The sequence below is a fragment of the Acyrthosiphon pisum genome, chromosome A1 (assembly GCF_005508785.2).
Source record: "Acyrthosiphon pisum isolate AL4f chromosome A1, pea_aphid_22Mar2018_4r6ur, whole genome shotgun sequence".
NCBI lineage: Eukaryota > Metazoa > Arthropoda > Insecta > Hemiptera > Aphididae > Acyrthosiphon > Acyrthosiphon pisum.
In genome coordinates, this window is record NC_042494.1 from 157,946,928 (window position 1) to 157,966,998 (window position 20,071).

At 28.6% G+C, this 20,071-nt stretch overlaps 2 protein-coding genes across 6 annotated transcripts in view; one reads left to right on the top strand and one right to left on the bottom strand.

Moving 5' to 3' along the window:
- LOC100169254 (CCR4-NOT transcription complex subunit 1) overlaps positions 1 to 15,807 on the bottom strand; it is a 24,500-nt gene extending 8,693 nt beyond the window's left edge. For 2 of the 3 annotated variants that reach the window (XM_008180671.3, XM_008180669.3), the window contains exons 1-22: positions 14,963 to 15,807; positions 9,860 to 10,075; positions 9,595 to 9,790; positions 9,425 to 9,526; positions 9,143 to 9,303; positions 8,776 to 9,072; positions 8,515 to 8,700; positions 7,487 to 7,614; positions 7,185 to 7,425; positions 7,014 to 7,124; positions 6,790 to 6,948; positions 6,599 to 6,714; positions 5,195 to 5,454; positions 4,904 to 5,119; positions 4,666 to 4,844; positions 3,551 to 3,675; positions 3,290 to 3,482; positions 2,800 to 3,009; positions 2,591 to 2,734; positions 2,324 to 2,503; positions 2,031 to 2,258; positions 948 to 1,082 (exon numbers count right to left, since the gene is read on the bottom strand). In XM_008180671.3, coding sequence (XP_008178893.1) covers positions 948 to 1,082; positions 2,031 to 2,258; positions 2,324 to 2,503; positions 2,591 to 2,734; positions 2,800 to 3,009; positions 3,290 to 3,482; positions 3,551 to 3,675; positions 4,666 to 4,844; positions 4,904 to 5,119; positions 5,195 to 5,454; positions 6,599 to 6,714; positions 6,790 to 6,948; positions 7,014 to 7,124; positions 7,185 to 7,425; positions 7,487 to 7,614; positions 8,515 to 8,700; positions 8,776 to 9,072; positions 9,143 to 9,303; positions 9,425 to 9,526; positions 9,595 to 9,790; positions 9,860 to 10,075; positions 14,963 to 15,064 — 3,885 coding nt within the window. In that variant the 5' untranslated portion in view covers positions 15,065 to 15,807. The remainder of the gene's footprint in view (positions 1 to 947; positions 1,083 to 2,030; positions 2,259 to 2,323; positions 2,504 to 2,590; positions 2,735 to 2,799; positions 3,010 to 3,289; positions 3,483 to 3,550; positions 3,676 to 4,665; positions 4,845 to 4,903; positions 5,120 to 5,194; positions 5,455 to 6,598; positions 6,715 to 6,789; positions 6,949 to 7,013; positions 7,125 to 7,184; positions 7,426 to 7,486; positions 7,615 to 8,514; positions 8,701 to 8,775; positions 9,073 to 9,142; positions 9,304 to 9,424; positions 9,527 to 9,594; positions 9,791 to 9,859; positions 10,076 to 14,962) is intronic. The other variant, XM_003241674.4, reaches the window with a different exon arrangement.
- A 178-nt stretch (positions 15,808 to 15,985) lies between these two features.
- Positions 15,986 to 19,044, top strand: LOC100164493 (3-hydroxyacyl-CoA dehydrogenase type-2-like). Of its 3 annotated transcripts, none has more exons than XM_016801076.2 (2): positions 15,986 to 16,243; positions 18,155 to 19,044. In XM_016801076.2, exon 2 carries the CDS (start codon positions 18,168 to 18,170, stop codon positions 18,930 to 18,932), a length of 765 nt encoding a protein of 254 aa, XP_016656565.1. In that variant the 5' UTR covers positions 15,986 to 16,243; positions 18,155 to 18,167; the 3' UTR covers positions 18,933 to 19,044.
- Positions 19,045 to 20,071: the final 1,027 nt, after the last annotated feature.

Genomic DNA, 20,071 nt, shown 5'->3' on the forward strand with positions numbered 1-20,071 from the left:
TTTCACTGAATGTTTATATTAGCATTTCCTATACACCATAGAATTTTGAAAATATTTTGACTCTTTTTGAGCTGTTTACGGACATTGTAAATTTTCAATTTTTTTAGTTTTTTTTTTCTATAAATATCAATAAAGTTTTATCTATTGGGACAAAAAGTGTAAAAAATTAATACAGGGCTCCTGATACATTGTTACAATAGCAGTTGAAAAATATTAAAAATACATAGGCACAATTATTTTTTATAAGCATTTGAAGTTGAAATTTTGACAAAATTTATCAAATTTAAAATTGAATAATTATTTTGTAGTTAAAAATTTATAAAATCTTCAACTTTTATATCTAAGGATTGAAAATTTAAAACAAGATTCCACGTAAATATTTAATTATGTTACCAAAAATTCTAAGAAATACATAAGCACAGTTTATTTTTATAGTAATTTTAAGTTCAAATTTGGACGAAATTACATATTAAAAAACCTGGAATAACTGTTTTAGTTATTTTGTTGTGATTGTAATGATTGTATAATATTATTTGTGGAACAGTATGTATTATTTGTTAATTATTAATATAATTATCGTATAAGAATATTTTATGTGAATTTAATAATTTATATATTTTAATTTAATGTCAGACTCCAAAAATGTGCTTGGACTTTAATAACTATTTTTTGAACTAGAAGAAAATAATTAAAACTTTTATAATTATTTTAAATGTTCTATTGTCAACATTTTAACTGTATAACTACTTTTAACCCGATCACCCCTTCTCACAAAAAGTAACAACCAGGTGAGGTAAATAGCTAGGGAACGCATATCGAAAAACTGTGAAAATACCTACATATTTTGTCATAATGACAAGTATATACATCTATAGCACTGAAAGGGCTAACTAATATAAAGTTAACTCAGTATAAAATATATATTAGAATTATTCAAAAGAACTTACCTTAAGCTCTAAGTTTAAAGCTTTACACAACACTTCAACTTCAAATTTCAAAGTTAATTTCAAATCTGGTTCTTCGTGAAGTTCGGCTAAACAGTTCATTACAGACATTGTCCACGGATTTCTAGGTTTAAATACCTATAAATAACAAAAAATGTATATAAAAAATACTACGATTAGATTCTTAAGAGACTGTCAGCGCACTATTTGTTTTCTCTCTCTGGCTCACACGAAACATAGACAAAATGCATTTACGCAAAATCGTTTTTTCTATGATGTTTAAGTAATCTTAAAGTAATGTCACCCATGACAAAAAAGATAGAGAATAATACTTTTGAGGGTATGACATATCGATTTGTCTAAATATTGTCTCAAAACAATTTAAACATCATTTAAATTTACAATATTTTTTTATTTATTTTGAAAGTGGAATACAAATTCAAATAATAATAAAATATAAAATCGATATGTCATTCCCTCAAAAATATTATTCTCTATATTTTTTGTAATAGGTGACTTTACTCTAAGATTACTTAACCCTAGAGCACACGCTTCACGGTCAAAAAGACCGGGCTTTTAGAATTTTGTTCATTGTTTTAAAAATACAAAATATTAATGTAACCTAATCTGGGTACCTTCTAATTAGATGATAAACTAACTTTAGATACAACTCCTAACTGTATACGATCCGATGTCAGTAATATAGAAGTGTTCAAAGTTCATTACCAGACATTACGTATTAATATACGGTCAAAAAGACCGTGTGCGTGATCGTAAAAAATCAATTATGGATTATTTTTAAACTGTGTTTCTAATAATTGCTGCTCGATAAACGAAATTGATAGTTATTATATTTTTATTGCGACTTGTTAGTTGACTATGATTTACGCCATACTGTGTGTGACAAAAAGACCGTGTGCGTGTATTCTCGTGAATATTTTAAATGCGTGTGATCTAGGGTTAAACGCATAGAAAAATGATTTTACGTAAATGTGTCTTGTCTATGTTGCGCGTGGGTCAGAGAGAGAAAATGAATAGTGTGCGCTGACATCCTCTTAAGAAAAATATTATAATATAAGAACATACTTTGCTTTTAGCACATGATTCTAGTATCTTGGCAATAAATGGCACCGTAAATAGTAGTTCTTGATGTCCCTTGTTATATGCTTCTACCAATAACATTTTTAAGTCAATATCGTCTAATAGTATAGGTTTATTTTTTGCTAATGTGATCATTCCCAACCAATGACCTAAATTCTTCAACAGTGACCTATCAGAAAAATTGGCCATTCCTTTGTCACTTTTTAACAAAACCTAAAAATATTACACATATTAACACTAATTATCTTTTAAAATCTCATTAAATTTATTATACTTACTCTAATATTTCTGAAGGTTTCCAAAATTATTAAAGAATTCAAGTCTTCATTATTCAAGCAATCCAAAAAGTTTGAGTACAATGAATGAAAATTAAATTCAATACTGACACGTTTCATGACTAAATATTGTGATAGCCATGGTAAACATTCATGGGTGATAATTTCTCTAATTTCATCACACTGTAAAGCGAAAATATTATAAATACATTAAGGTAAAGCAACCGATTCAATCTGTAAATATTTTGAAAAAAATTATCGTTTTTTAACCTTTGTTTGCAGATTCACTTGACTTAGGTTGTTAAAGATAAAAGCAATCTTATCTTGAACATTTTCGGCTGGCGCAATCATTTTATCCTCTTGTTCTGTGGCTACCAACAAAGTATCAATATTTGTTGTGTTTGCAATTGATGGCTGAAAATACATTACATAAAAAATTATTAACTATGTAACTTAATTAATAATAAGTATTTACTAACCCTGGATGGTAATACAGCATTGGTAGTAGTAAGTTTGGAAGATGAAGATGATACTGTGGTAGTAGTAGTAGTAGTAGTGATACTTTGAGCTTTGAAAGCATTATGAGGGTTTGGCATGAATGATCCTTGAGATATAGTATTACTACTTGCTCCAGCTAAATCTGACACTCTAGATGGTGGTTCTTGTGAATTTTTACCATATTCGACATACTGTAATAGTAATAAAATGTAAATTAAGAAGTTCTCCATTTCTAAGATATATTTCAACAACATTTTAGAAATAAATTAATACAAATAAAAATAGTTATAAAAATATTATTAAGATAATAAATTAATTTATGGAATTGATAAAATTAAAATAATAATTTGATAAATGTATAATTACTAGTTGTAATTATAAAATGTGTCTTTAAAATGTGTCTTTATAAAATGTATTTTTAAAAATGTCTACAAGTTTAGTCTGAATAAAAACTTAAAAAAGTTAACATACCTCAATAAGATGTTGTGGGAACTGTTGGAAATGAGGGATTGTAGAAATGTGAGAACAGTATTGGTGGTAATCCTTCAAACGATGTTTAAAACGATCCAAAGCGGTAATACCAAAATTATACATTTTAGAATTTGGACTTTTCTTTAGCGCATCCAAAATAAAACGAAGCGCAAGACCTAAAGCTTTATAGTTTCTAAAAACATAATAATAATAGTAAATACAAATATCATTAGTTAATAGAACTAAGCAAATGTTACTTACGAAACAAGGCCATGCTCTATAATTCCACCAAAAAGATGAGCTGTTGTTATTAGCTCTTTTTCTGGATATGCTGGGAAAAATCTATACTCTTCAAACAAGTTTCTCAACATACAACAAAATACTTCCTTTAAAATCAAAAATATTTTGAATTATTTTTCTGTTTACCTTTTGTACAGACGTCTCAGACATCACACATTATTTAAGTACAATAGTACGTTTCAAAATAACTACAACTCGACGCTAACTCGTGGTGTTTTCACAATTTTTTTTATCGATCCTAGTTTGAAAACTATTGGTTTGAGACAAAACCGCCACAAAGAGCGTTGCGTCAAGTTGCAGTTGCCATGAAACGTACTATAGCATTGTTTTTAAAATATGACTGGTATCATTATTTTAAAAAAAAAAACTAATAATATACAACTGATTTACTTCATATTTAATAAGAGTATATTCATTTGGTTGAATATTTAAATTTTCAAAATATTTATTTGATGGGCTTTGCTAATTAGGTGAATAATTATAAGTCTATTATTAATTTTTATATTAGTATTTAATTATAAATAATTAAAAATTAATTTTTTTTTTTATATTTTTAACTTTAAATGTTTTAACCTAACATATTATGGCTTTAATTCTATGAAAATTCATATTATGAACATTATTGCACTGTCTTGGAATTTCCCAGATAATATGAGATATATTGGGTACATTGGGAATTTCCATGGACTAATAACAACTGCATCACCATAAATTACCATTTTAAATCAAAAATTATTGCAAATGATAAATATTTATATCACACAAATTAAATAAACTATAATTTGTTTAATATTATGCTGTCATGGATACAAGACCAACAATATCTATTCATTTATTCTTCCAAATGTGTTGGCATTGCTACCAAATTTAAAATGATGTTAATAGTAAGTAGTAACTATTGATATGGTAACTTTGTAAAATGTATTTAAATATTGTATAAAATATTTCTTCTTAATCATGTGTTTCTATGGAAAATATAATTTATAAAAGGTTTCCTGGTTTCTTCTATATATTACCAACCACGGTAACATAAAATTTGTATTACACATAACTTACACTTATATAAAAACAATTACCCTTTCACGTTTAACTGGAGATTCTTGAAATCTTTTTAACATTTCTAGAACTTCATCAATTGATAGAGAGTGATGGGGTGCCAAGTTATAAATACGCTGGAAATAACTATTTGCTTCATCTTCTATATCTTTAGGTACAGAGACTGGCATGTTACCATCAACAAATAAACTGTTGTCAACTAAAAATAAAACACTCTGTATTGTTATTCAATTTTTTTTATAAATATAAAATACTTACTTGGATGATTAGATTTTCCAATTACTGATGGTGTTATCTGGTGAGGTGGTAAGCGACCTAACATATTAGATGGTCCAGACAATTGACTGGAAACTACAGGACCTGGAGCATTTGAAGATGAAGGGGTCATGATAGAGAAGCCTCCATGTCCAGATGTATTACCAATATTATTACGGGATGGTGATCCAGGGGTTTGAACTAACTGCCCTAAAGAGCCTAAGTAATATACAAAATTATTAAATGTACACAATTTAAATTTTAACAAATAATTAATGAATAATTAATACAAACCGGGTAAACTGAATGTAGAACCAGATTGTGCTGAAGAATTCATCCCAAGACTAGCAAGACTAGTGGCCAGTCCAGTAAGCTGATCAACTAGTACTTGTGATGATGGGCCTTCATTTGGTCGATGATGTTGTGAAGCACGGAGGATAGCTGGTGGTGGAGCTGTTGAATTAATACGAGCGGATACTACTTTAGACATATACATATTGGTACAATTGGTCACCATTTGCAAAATAGCATCTGAAAGTTCTTGTGAAATTGTTCTGTAATCAAATTTTATGATAGCATTTATAAATCATAAATAAAACTTTATTTAAATAAATGTTTACCTAATTTTATATAGTATACACAAATGTATTAATTAATTAAAATTTAAAACTTAATTTTACATTATAATATCAATAACATGAGATATAAAAAGTATTAATAATAAAAAAAAATGTAGTTAAACAAAAGCCGGTAAGTGGGTGTGTCACCCTGCTGTGACACTCTGCTGTTCTACTGGTTAAAAGTGGGCAACTGTAATGGATGGTGATGATATAATATCTTTGTACTAAAACAAACGGAGACGGTTTGTGAGCCTAGAATATTTTTATTACTAATACGGTATAAATGGTAAGTTAAATAATAAATTAATTAATTAAGTTTCAAGTAGGTACCCACAAATAATATTTTTAAATTAGAACACAAAAGTGTTATTATTCATTTAAATATCTAATTTAATCTATTTAGAACTTATAATAAATATTCAAAAAACTAGGTTTAACTATTTTTCAGATTTTTTGGTTACAGTATGTATGAACTACTTACGTGGAACTTTGTTTTAAATTTTCAATTCTTAGTTATAAAAAATTAAAAACGTAAATTTTTAACTGAAAAATAATTTGTACATTTTGAATTTAAAATGCTTCAAAAAAAAAAAAACCTTGCCTATGTATTTTAAATGTATTAATTACTCACATTATCTTGTGTGAGAGGACTTGTATTACATTTTCAAGCTTTTTAACCCACCAAATAAAATTTTATTAACATTTATAGAAAAAGAAACTAAAAAAAAATTTTAATTAAAAATGTCCATAAACAGCTCCAAACGAGTCATAATATTTTTTAAATGTTATCAAGTATAGAAAACATTCATTGAATATTTAACTTAAATTTTTTTTAGTAACAAAACACCAAAATCAATTTTGTCAAAAACCGATTTTGCATGAAAATTCTCATTTTTCATTAATTTTTTTTTCCATGATCTTTTGAAAACTACTGCTGATTTTTAATTTTTACCTCCTGAAAGCACCAACTAGATTCGCTTTTTCCATGGAAGACACAGAAGTTAAAAGTCCAAGTATTATTTTGACTACTTATCAGGTACACATGTAAAATCAATGCAATCTAATATTTAAAACTCACCCAGTAACGTTGCGTAAACAATTTAAGATTGTTAGAACAGTTTCAGATGACAATGGAGTATATTTAGACAAATGTTCATCTTTGGTTGAAGATCCAGTTAATTGAGGGCATCGTTTCTAATAACATCATATAAATAAACAATAAATTAAAATATTAAAAATGTATAATGCATACATTTAAACAATAAGTACCTGCAAAAATTTAACACAAGCCGAAACAAAGTTTTCACCATGTTCACGAATTTTGTCTGACAACCATTTATCAAGTTTTAAATATTCTCGACGTGAAGCTAAACAAGCTAAATCAATGACAAATACAAACTGCTGAACACTTAACAATAGAGATAATGCCTAAATAAAATAAGTTCATAATTAATAATCAAATGCAATTATGTATCTGTAACAAGTATTCTTACCTTTAAATCTTGGGCTATATCTAAAATTCGGGAAAGTTTTACATGGTCGTGATCACTACGCACATACCATTCGCTCATAGCTTGCACTAAAGTATGCCTGAGTCCGACATTCTAAAATATAAATGAAGGAATAATTAACTATTACAGATATTTATAAAAATCAAATGATACCTGATGGTTCCATGCATGGTGCAAGATGACCCCTGCATTGCTGTGATTTCCAAGAAATATAGGTATAAGGCCACTTATCATCTCATGTCTAACCATACTCAATGGACCGTTGGACTGAATTAGAGCAAGGGCTAATAGATCGGGACATTTTTGAGCTGGAAACTTTAAACACTCTTGCACTTGATAATAAAGACCACGTTCAGCCAAATACAACATTAAATCAACAAGCTCAATCGAACGCCTACAAAAAATAAAATAGGTAACCAAATAATATCAAAAAAAAATGAAAATTGAGATATTACCAATTATTAATATCTTTATTGTCTGCTTCTGGTGTTACTTTTAGCAAATCAATTGACACAGAACGATATGGATAATCAGCAAAACAGAAAACATCAGAATTTTGTAATATAAGTTGGACAAGAGACATCTAAAATTTTAAAGGAAATTATTAGATTATATATAATATATGAGAATACAAAAATATTCACTGTGTACACCCAACCATATTGTTATCAAGTGCGCATGGGGCCTTATTAAAAACTAGGGGAGCGTGTCATTAGATTACCGATTTAAGTATATAAGAATATAGTTAAAAGAAAAAAATATTCTGCCCTTGTAAATTAAATCTATTCCAAATTATTTAAATTATAAGTATTAATGCATTTTACTACATTTAAGAGGACCATGGTTAATAAATTTGAGAACTAAAATTGATGAATTTTGACTGTCAATATTTTCAGAAAAAATGCTTTACTAAAATCTATTAAAAATATAATTGTTACCATTTTAAAAATAAGTTGATTTTGCTATTGGTACAAATGCATATTTAAACATTTTGAAATCGTTGTACGAAAATTGCCTATTAAAAATAAAGAAACGCATTTTATCTTTGAAATTCCATTTCATAGATCCATAATCGTTAAAAAAAACCCCACGGTACAATGACATAAGATACACCCGGTATATTTCCTCAATAATATCAATGTTCTTTTTAATTTGTACATGGTGTTAAGTTAAATATAAAATATATTAGATTAATTGGGTTTTCTCAAGATGATTCAACTATAGAGGGCAACTGAGCACCATTATAGTCTAGCCCACTAAGAACAAATCATGGTTACATAAAAATAATTTAATCAAATACATATCGCCGCGCATTTATTAACCATGACAGATACTATAACATAGTTAATATACCTAATATGGGTACATACTACATAATATTAATCCATTAAGTCCCATGCATGAGCATTTTATAACTATATGGTCGGGTATCTATTATAATCCAGACTATGATCGGATGTATAAACACAGCAAAAAATATTACCTGTGCTTCAGAATTTGACCAATGTCGATAGATCATTTCAACAGGAAAGTTATCCGCATGATATCCTTGGGCTTTTAAACCAAGTCGCAAAGCAGTAAAAAGAAGAACTAAACCTTGCCTATCTTTAATAATAAAATCATTATGGTCAAGTTCTTTGATGACATCTGACCAAGATAATGACGGATTCTACAATACAAATAAATATTCATTTAAGTCATAATAACTCTGAAGGAACGTAAAATAAAAGCAATAAATTAATACCAAGTCTTTAACTGTATGTACAAAAACTTCAACATTCCAGGTTGTGCAATTAATAGAGCTTTTCTCTTGATCTTGGTTTGCATTGTCACCAGGCCAGTATGTCAAATTAGATTGAGTCTCAAGTCCAGTATGTGTTCGTATCATCATTGATAACACTTTTGCAATTGATAAAGAGCCAAAAATATCAGGAGAACCATTTCCGCTAATCACAGATAACAAGTTCCGACGACACTCTTCTAATGATGAACAAATAGTATAGCCCATTTCCATAACTAAATCAGCTAATGATGGATCCAACTGTACAAAAATAAAATATTTTAAGATCATGTAATTGTCGATTTCAAGATAATCATCTTTTCAAAGTTACCATTGAGTTGGAAATAGATGACATATCTTGATTTATTTTATCCATTGGGCGGTCTGGGTTATCAGAATATATTAAAGGAGCCAATAATACAGGAGCAACTTCAAGCGGGAAATCACGGCGTAAATTTTTTAATAAAACTTCCTTGATTTCTTCGCTTATGCCTAAACTCGAAAAATCAATAAAAATAAAATAATAAATAATTACAGAATAGATACATTTTAAAACTATAGTGAATAATAAGTAAATAAGAAAAATATATAGCTTAAATATTTTTGAACATACCAAATATTTGATCATCAACAGCAAATACGTGACTTAATATTAAATGTAAAACTTCAGGACTAGAATCGTGCAATCCTCCTCCAGTAACTTGTTCAGTATTATCTAAGTAAAATAAATAAATATAAAATGTTTTTAAGTAATGTCAAACTATATTAATAGTACTTCTATACCTGAGTTAATATAAGATTTGATTAGCTCTGGTAATTTTTGCTTAACAAATTGTAATGCAAATGTCGAATAATTTGCTGATTCCAAACAAACAAGTCCAAAAACAACTTCTTGAACAAGGCTAAGATGTAATATCCTACTCAGTTGGACAAACAGCTGTATTGATGGTTTCAGTGGCTGTATTGATGATTTAAGAGGCTATCAATTACATTTCATAAAAATAAATTCAAAAACTTAAGAAATTAAAAAATAATTTAATCTAATTACCTTGTGTATATGAAGTGGGTTGTCAAGTGCAAAGCACAAAATTGAAGTGAGTGAAGGCTTATTTAAAAGAGTTGTACACTGTTGTGCCAACAATTGAACTTGGTAGTAATCCTTGTGTGATATATTCCGCGGTCCTTCAATATCTTTAAGATCTATGTGAGATAGAAGACAGCGCAATAAATGCCGATCTGCTTCAAATCCTTGCAACTGGATTGCCTATGTATATAAAAAACCAGATAAAAACAGTTCAAACATTTTTGACACAAACTAGTTCAGTATTATTTCAATTTATTTGCAGATTTTTAAGTGCTTATAAACTTTAAATAGTTATCAATTACTGTGAATGTATTCCTTGAAGTTATATAGGTATATAGTTATATACCTAACTACCAATTTTTTTGTAAGAATTTACAAACACTAATTTATTTTGTACAAATGAAAAGTCTGGGACTTATAATATTGGTTACCGCGACTACAGTATTAAGCAATAGACCAGAGGTTCTTAAACTTTTAGTGAAAACTGACAACCCCCGCCCTCCCCAATGGAAGACTTTTTGAAATCGCAGACCCCTACAAATTTTTTATCAAATACCTTTTTTTTAAACAAAATATCTCATGTTATCATAATCAATATTTTAATACTTATTTTTCATTAGGTACAAATAAAATAAGTAGGTACATAAAAACATACACATTCATAATTACTTTTATTAGGTACATATTATAATTTTTCATAAAAATTTAATATTTTATTTTTAAATAGAGCCACAGTGAACACCGACATGAGTTTCTCGTTCCCCAGGGAGCCGCGGACCACAGTTTAAGAACCACTGTCACAATTCTGTTACCTTGACTATCATAATATGACAAATTATTTTATTTATTTAAACATAATAAAAAATAAAAATTGGTAGTTAAACGCAATTTGATCACAATTCACAAGAAATATCATATAAATAAAAGAAAATAATCATGTTTTAACTTGTTTACAACATTCTTAAATAATACAGCAATAGATAAAAAATTTTAAAAAAGATCATAATAATTCTTTACATTCAGTGGGGTAGTGGGGGGTATGACTATTTTCAATATCAATTTATGCTATATGTTAATATTCTAGTTAATATTTCACTTTCAAAATCTAAAAAAAATATTTAAGAGTCAGATACTTAAAATGTTAAACAGTTGTGCCTTCCTACCTATGAGTGGTTGTATAAAATATCTCTAAACCTTTGAATAACCAATAGTGAGCTAATGGTCATACAAACATAATATATGGTCCATTAAACTTTAGTGAATCATTAAATTTTACGATCAATGTTTTATACAGCCATGCATTATACTTATATTTAGGTTTAGTAGGTAAAACAAACATTTCACCACCGATGAGTAACCTTATGGTAATTTTAAAAGCTTAAATATTTTATATGAAATAATGAATTGGTCCAATACGTGATACACAAGTTTATCGATCTACCAATAAAATTGTGTCCACCTACAGGTTCTTAACTGTAGTAATTGTCATTATGGACATATAGGTATGAACTATTTTTTATGTTAGAAAAATGAAATTGAGAAACTCCTATATTAATTATAAAAATGAAATAAAAATCAGAACAACAATACATGGCGATAAATGTAGATACTCAACATTAAACAGTCACAAATATATTCACCAAACAGTGAATCCCTCTATTTATTGACCCATAACCAAGAGCACACAAATTAAAGATTTGTGAATGATTTTTTTTTTTTTTATTGATCTCAAAAATAACACGGCATCTAAGAGTCAAGTCTAAGTCATGGCACCATTAGTTACAGTTTGTGAATGATTATAAAATCTAAGTTCAATATTAAAAATGGAACGTCTTCTTTACTAGATCAATAACTTCCAAGAGAATCCTGTCACCAAAATTCAAAAACCATTTTGACGAATTTCTGGGTGACATATAAAATACATTTTCTGCAGAAACTAACAATTAAGCTATTGACGACATCTGAACAGACAAATATAACATATTTTAAAGAAATTTAAAGATTAGTGAACTTATTTTCATATTAAACAAGATTAGGTTACAAAACCGCATGAATAGTATTTGTTTGATCACTACCACTCACTCCTATACGAGCTCCTATATCATAATATACCACTGAACTATGCAAGTTGTACACACAATATAACAATATGGGTTATACCTTGTTTGACTTTTTTGATACATATTTCTTTAACTTTGTAACAACTAAAATATTATTAAACTGAAATAAAATCTAAAACCAAATGTGCGTGATAATTTTATTTAGGCATGATATTTTAAAATACTATGTTTCTATGCACGTATTCAAATATTTTAATTTGGTTAAGTTTAAACATAAGCTGTACATAATATCAATAATTGAATCCGAGGTGGGCAATCCACCTAGGTACAGCAGATAGAAATATCTAAGTAACTTTCTTTCTTAAAAGAATAAATTGTGAGCAGGAATAAACAAATATGGGATTATGATTTTAATTTTATTTGCTTATGCATCATTTAGATATAACCCTGTTTTTTGATCGTATTTTTTAAAACAGTTAAAAAAATATATACCCATTTATAAAAATTTAATGAAAATCGCCCAAGTTAGAGCTAATTATTGTTTTGAATTTCTAATAATAATAATTTTGCTACCTATGCATATGGCATTAGTAAAATACGATTCGCATGATTTAATCAGAAATTAAAACGCTGGTATTTTTTATGACAATCTTATCTAATTATTAGTGAAAGCTTTCGGTTATAAGATTAAAAACTTAAATTTTTAATAACTGATATTTTGTATGTCAAAATTCATAATAATTCCAAAAAAAAAATTGTTTTATCATTTTAATAATAAAATATCTATTTAAATCTAACAAAACTAATACATACCTACCTAATTAAAGTATTGATTTTAATAGAAATAATCAAATAACAATAGCTGTATCTTATCGTTTACTGAAGAGAGAATAATGAAATTGGTTAACTATTTTGTTAATGCTCTATGCATAGGTAACAAAACTATTATTTTTAGAAATTCAAAATTATTATTAGCTATAGGTAACTTGAGCAATTTTCATTAAATTTTAATATTTTTTTTTTTTTTTTTTTAACTGTTTTAAAAGATACGATCAACAAAACGGCTATCTTGGAAATTTAAAAAACTTATTTGCCTAAAAAATGTTGTTCATTTTTGAATTTTTGAAGAAAAAAAAATTGAATATTATACTATTCAATCAGAATTTTCATACTTATTACTTTAAAATAAACTGAATTTAAATATATTGATTTTCCACGGAATTACTAAGGGTGATACAGGATTTTGGGACAAACTGTATATTAGCTGACTATCTATTACAATTGAACAATTACAAATTATTACAAATTATTTGTTTAATTGTACTTATAACTAGTCACCTAGGTATAATGATTTCTTATTTCTTATGTGCGTGAAAATTATACATAAATATTTTTATTTATAAATATTACATGTGTACCTACCCAAATAATTATTTTTTTTAAAAGCTCAATTTATTACATTCCGTATAAGATTAAATAGGTATGGGTACCTATATACTTATTAAATAAATATAAACTGCAGCAACATGCTAACTAAGATTTAATGTTTTAACTAAAAACAGTTTAAATTCCTTGATGATAAATTATCTATTTACCTGTTTGTTTAAGAAGATACCTAAAAAATAAAATTCTATTTCAAAAATGTCAACACATCCTACATTCTTACTAACATGTTATTCATATAACAATAGCATGCATGATTTGATTTATAATTTATATTGAGGTTTATATGCATTCATTAAATGTTTGTTAATATATGAAAACAACATTTTTTTTTTTGTATTTATGTCTAAAAAAAGTGATTCAATCACAAATGTATATACCACTTTTCATTGGAAAAATATATAAAAGCTTTATTCACACTATGTTTACTTATTTTTAATAGGTACAATTTAATAACATGCAAATGAAATAAGCAGTAAAAACAAGGTTTGTTAGTTTTTTATTATTTAAAAAAAGGTAGGTAGCTAAGTTACGATAAAACACAATTTTCTACTTAGGTCTAACTTTATGATTCTTCAAAAAAACCCACTGTCTATAGAAAGATTTAAATGCTTATCAAATACCTACATTCAAATCTCAATTATATCTTGATAAAGTAAATAGGTAGGTACTAACTAGTAACTATTAACCCTTTCACTGGTCCAAGACGTACTATCACGTCCAAAACATTTACACCATTCACTGCTCCTGACGTATTATTACTTTCCTGTCTTTTATAATATTATCATTTGCCAGTAACCGTATAACTTTAGGAAACCTTGACTCACAATATTTTAAACTTAAATAATTAGATCATATAGATCTCAAAATTTAAATTTAAAAAATATGTACATTTCTTTTACATAGCATACACATGTTGCGGTGAATAAATAATGTAGCAGTGAAAGGGTTAAAATACTTGATTTGTGTAGGTGGGTAATTGTTTAAGTTAAAATAACTTGCACAATAATCTTTAATTTTTTTGATACCTATTCCAATGAATTTATTATATTTTATAAAAATAAGCTAATTTGCTGATTCTCCAACCCCACTCAAACTCAATACGTAACTAAAGAAAATTGACCAATAAAACAATCTCGAAAACAATGGTTTAAATTGATATAAGCTATGATTAAGTTGGAGATTAAGTCAACTAGTCATTCAGCGAGTCATTAAGTAAAAATATGTAATAATTGGTTATCATTAAAGACAATTACACTAATAAGGTTATATTCCACATAGAATGTGTTATAAATGTTGATAATTTTAATAAAATATATTCAACATCAGTAAAAAAAACTGGAGACAAAACATGATGACTATATTATTCATTTTAATTTCATTGACCGACTGACTACCTAGGGGGTTTAGTCACAATTTTTGAATCTAAATAGCTATAGATTTAACTTATATAGATAGTACTAACTAACAGGTACTTGTAGATTAACTATACAATACAGCTAGCATTGCAAATAACATAAATAAGTTAATATAATCACGATAAGACTGAATATCTACTACTTACGTCCACTAATTCTTGAACGCTAGACTTGTAATTTTTTTTCGACAAATTAGCAACAATATAGCTGATTTGCGACAACGTATATGACAATGAATCCAGGTTCATAGTTCCATGAATGCTGATTCGAAAGCTTCAATAGGTTTTGAAGCTTTCTTCTTTGGGTGGAGAAGACCGTGCCGACAACGCCGGTGAGTGTCGACGGTGTACCTATCGTTGAGCACAACAGACGTGCCGTGGAAGACGACTGGACGGAAGTTTTGACGTCGGAACTCGAGGTGGACGTGTGGCGATGACGGAAGCTGTCCACTCGAGTTTTTGTTCAGGCACACTCAGAGGGGGCAAATGCGGGCTCGCGTGGACCAAGATGGAAACAGACGGCGGCGGTGGTCGGGCCGGTGTCCGCTTCGACGACAAAGGCCGAAAACGGTGAGACACCGGTCCACTCAGACGGGGACGACCGTTGTCCCGAGACCGGATATCACATATTTTCTATGAAAGATGTGAGGTAAACCGCGTAAAAGACATTTCTGGGTGGCGGCAGTGTCGCAACAAACGGCGAACGTATTAAAAACCAACAATAAGGAGCACGGCGGTTAAAAAAAAACGCAAAAGTATAATACACGAAACCGATTCAATAAACGGTGGAGAAAGTGACAACTGAGAAATGGCGATGTAGGTGTTCGTATTCGATGTAATATTGTAAAATGTAAATCAAATGTAATAATAATAAAAGAAAATAATAATAGTAATAGTAATAATAAATAATAACAATAGATGGCCAGGCGCAGAGGGAAGACGAAGGAACGAGCAAGCGACGAACTACGAACAGCCGTCGACAAAAACGAATACGAATAATGTTTTCCGTGAATACAGAAAATATTTTCCGAGCGTCTGCGACCGCGGATTCGTCGCGAACACGCGCAGTGTGCCGATAACAACGGACGACGGACACACGTTACCAACCTAAATCTAGTCGGTCATCCAAAAAAAAATTCATTCTACTAGTCTGATGTTTTCATCATCGAATTTAATAAATTCTTCTCTTATCGTTTCCCCGTGCGGCGTGCCGGCGATCATAAATTTCTAGATAAGAAATGGCACTGTGGTGGCCGCCAGGAGTGGTCACGTGCGTTCGATATTATATTGTGAGTTCTCGGTTATAGCGATAGGTAGCCAGTACCTATTCAACTTAACTGAAAATCAAAATTTGTTTTGTTATATTCCCGCACTATACGCCTGCTCAAATGTTTTTTGTTTGCCACAGTTGTTTTTCCCGCATAAAATGTGAGTACCAATTTACACATTTTAATGTTTGATGTCAGTGATACACATAAGGTAGATATGCAAATGTCGAATTTACTGAAAACCTAAATGTATAGCTTGTCCGGTTTTAAATTTAAACAACGATTTTTATAGGTGCTTTACGGTACTTTATAATATAAATTTGTTAACTGTCTTAACATTCAAACATGCTCAAGACCTCAGACAATATGAATGAATATAAAGTTCTTAGACGTATCAATAAGTTTCTATTCAAATTTGTATCGGATTCCGACATATCTTTTATTTCAGTCTCAACAACCCGATTATTTAGTGACACTATATGTTTACACTGTCTTATCCTCCATACATTTTTGTTCATTTATAAGAATAGTCATTACTCATTTCAACCTGGTTGATCATGATTTATGAATTATGAACTACTGTTACTGTTTATTACACTTCACTACTTCAGCGGGTAGGCTTTGGTGACCCATTACTTTTTTTTCCTGTTTTGAACCGAAGACTCCGCGGGATAGTTATGTGTAGTAATGATATCTCCTCAGCCCTCTTAACTAGTCAATTTCGGTTATTTGTGAATAACTCAAAATTGTATATTTGTGTTTCCTCAATTGATGACTTATATTTTACCAAACTAAATTAATATTTTTTTTATTGGTGTCAAAAATGAGGTACGAGTCTAAACATTTTTAGATGCTACTCGATAAGTTTCTATGAAAACCTATAACATTTGCATATTCTATAAATAATCAACTCAAATCAGTTTCTTGTATCAACAATCTTGGTTTATCTTTTCATATAATCTCAATCAACATATTATAGAGAGCACTATTAGAAAAGCTCTAAAAGTTTAAGGATTTAGTTCTAACAACTTATACTGCACAAACTATCTCATTAACTCCCCCTTTCCAAGACTTGTGTCTCATTGCACAAGAACATCAATGTTAACTTTTTCTTCACACTCTTATTAAAAATTTTAAATTAGCATTGTGGTACTGTATACAAACAGAGTTAATTTTAAGCTGTTATTACTTATTACCAGGGTTGGGATTTTATAGCATTTGCATATATCTTATGAAATGCTTAAAAAGTAGCAGAGTAAGCTAAAAATGTGTTTCGTGATATAGAGAACTCAAATTAAAAATTTTATTTTGCTTTTTCTTGCATATTTTTCGATTTTTTAGTTTTCAGTGCTTTTTTTAGATTTTTTGAGATTTTTTTGGATTTTTACCTATTATAAATCGAAATTGGTCATATTTTATGAAATTATATTTTAGTAAACGTGTTTTTGGATTTTCTTCAATCGTATTATTACGATAATTTCGTATTAGTATTTGATTCTTTGAAACTTTTAATTTTTGTTATCTGCTGATTTTGTTGGGTTTTTCGTCAATTTCTTCTGTGATTATTAATGATTAATTCGCCGATTATCACAAACGAGCGTTGAATGCGTTGTATAGTTAATTCATTCGGCTTCTATTAGAGTGACCAAATATTTCAAATCCTTAAGTAACTACCTATAATAATTTATAAGTGATTAAAAATTATTAGCTAATAAATTTCCTTTTTTTGCATATTTGTTGTTTTTATTGCATATTTTTAGCGCATATTTAGCGATATTCAAGGTAATATTATAGCGCATATTTGTGTAATTTTAAATGCTATAAATCCCAACCCTGCTTATTACTAATTAATTGTAGGTTCACTTTGTTTTTATAAAGGTTTTATATTCTTACTCTATATTTATTTGTTATAGTGTACCTATAATCTGAATCCATTATGTATATAATGAATCTGTAACACTGGGTGTAGGCCCGTTTTTATTTATATAGTATACTATCAATATTTGAATCCATTTGAATAAAATATTATTATTATTATATAAATAATCAACAATTTTTTTTTTCAGAATAGTATAAAAATCAACATGTCTAAGGCTCTTGTAAGTTTAGTCACAGGAGCCGCTTCCGGATTAGGAAAGGCCACTGTTGAACGGCTTGTGAAAAATGGATACAAAGTAATAATGTGTGACTTACAGTCATCAGAAGGAAAAAGTGTTTCTGAAACAATTGGTCCCAATACTAATTTCGTTCCTACTGACGTACGATCTGAAACTGATGTTCAGAATGCTATTGACACGTGCAAACAACTCCATGGAAAATTAAACTTAATTGTCAATTGTGCTGGTATAAGTATTGCACGTAAAGTATTCAATTTCAACAAAAGCAGTGCCCACAGCTTAGAAGAATTTACCGATGTACTTATGGTAAATACTGTTGGTAGTTTCAATGTTATCCGATTAGGTGTCGCTCTGATGGGAAATAATGAAGTTGACGAAAATGGTCAGCGAGGAGTTGTGATCAATACATCAGGATATTCTGCTTATGATGGGCAAATGGGCCAAGTTGCTTTTGCAGCCAGCAAAGGAGCTATTGCTGCAATGACATTACCTCTCGCGAGGGATATGGCATCTCAAGGCATTAGACACTGTTCAATAGCTCCAGGATTATTCAACACTCCTTTAATAAATCATTTACCAGACAAAGTTAAAAACTATTTCGCAGATATGACACCATTTCCCAAAAGATTAGGGCAACCAGAAGAGTTTGCAAATCTTGTTGTAAGCATTGTCGATAATCCATTTCTAAATGGAGAAGTTATTAGAATAGACGGCGGAATCAGATTTATCTAAATCATATTTAATACCTATCGTAATATATTTTAAGTTTGTGCTTCGCCATATTATAATAATATATTTAATGTTTAATTTTAGTAGTTGTCAATAAATAGTAAAATAAAATGTATTTATTATCTTTTTTTATTATACAGAAATTGCTTATCGCATTATCACATACGTGATATATCATACCATAAGCCATAAGATATATTATACGTATGCGCACGGTTATTCAATGTAGGCAACTTATTGCCCATTTATCATGTTTACCGTCTTAAGAAGGAAAATTTGTAATTGTGAAGATAACTGTATAATATATTATATTTATGAATTTAAATGAGCCACCTAAATCTTTAAACGTGATACTTGGAGTTAAACATCCACAGTATCATATAAGTACGCGTAGTCTCTTATACGCGGGATAGCCGTTTACTAAACGGCATACTTCTTTGCAACGGATTAACCGATCTCGACCAAACTTTGCATGGTGATAGTGTGGACATTGCTGAGTGCCAACAAGTGGTTTTGGTCGAAGTCCAACCTACCATCGATGAATAATCACCAAAAAACTAAATTTTGATACCTTAATTTTGTTTCCGTAGAAACATAGATCCGCCATAAATCAATAATTTCACAACAAATATACTTGAAACATACTTTGATTAAGAAAAGGAGCTTCGGTGTATTTAACTCGCTCAGCTCAATTTCTTGCAATCAGCAAACCACATTGCAGTCCTAGTTTATAAACAGAACTGTTTTCACACGTAATAAGTAATAAAAATCACTCAAAAAATACATTTACAACCAATATTAATGAAGAAAAACATTGAACATAAAATAAGTATAATTAATTTTAATATATTTTTCAATAATAATACTTAAACATTATTAAATTGTTTCTCTGTTAAGTAATAACATACATTTTAATTAAAATTAGGTATAAAACTCAAATAAAAAAATTTTAATATGGAATATAAATATAATATATATATATTATATAATATATATATATATATATATATTATATATATTATATAATAATACAATCCACCCTTATAAAAGTATATATTTTAAAATAAAATAACTTAAATAAATATGGTCTAATTTAAAAAACTAGAAACCTACACAATAATAATTTTAATGAACATGTTTAG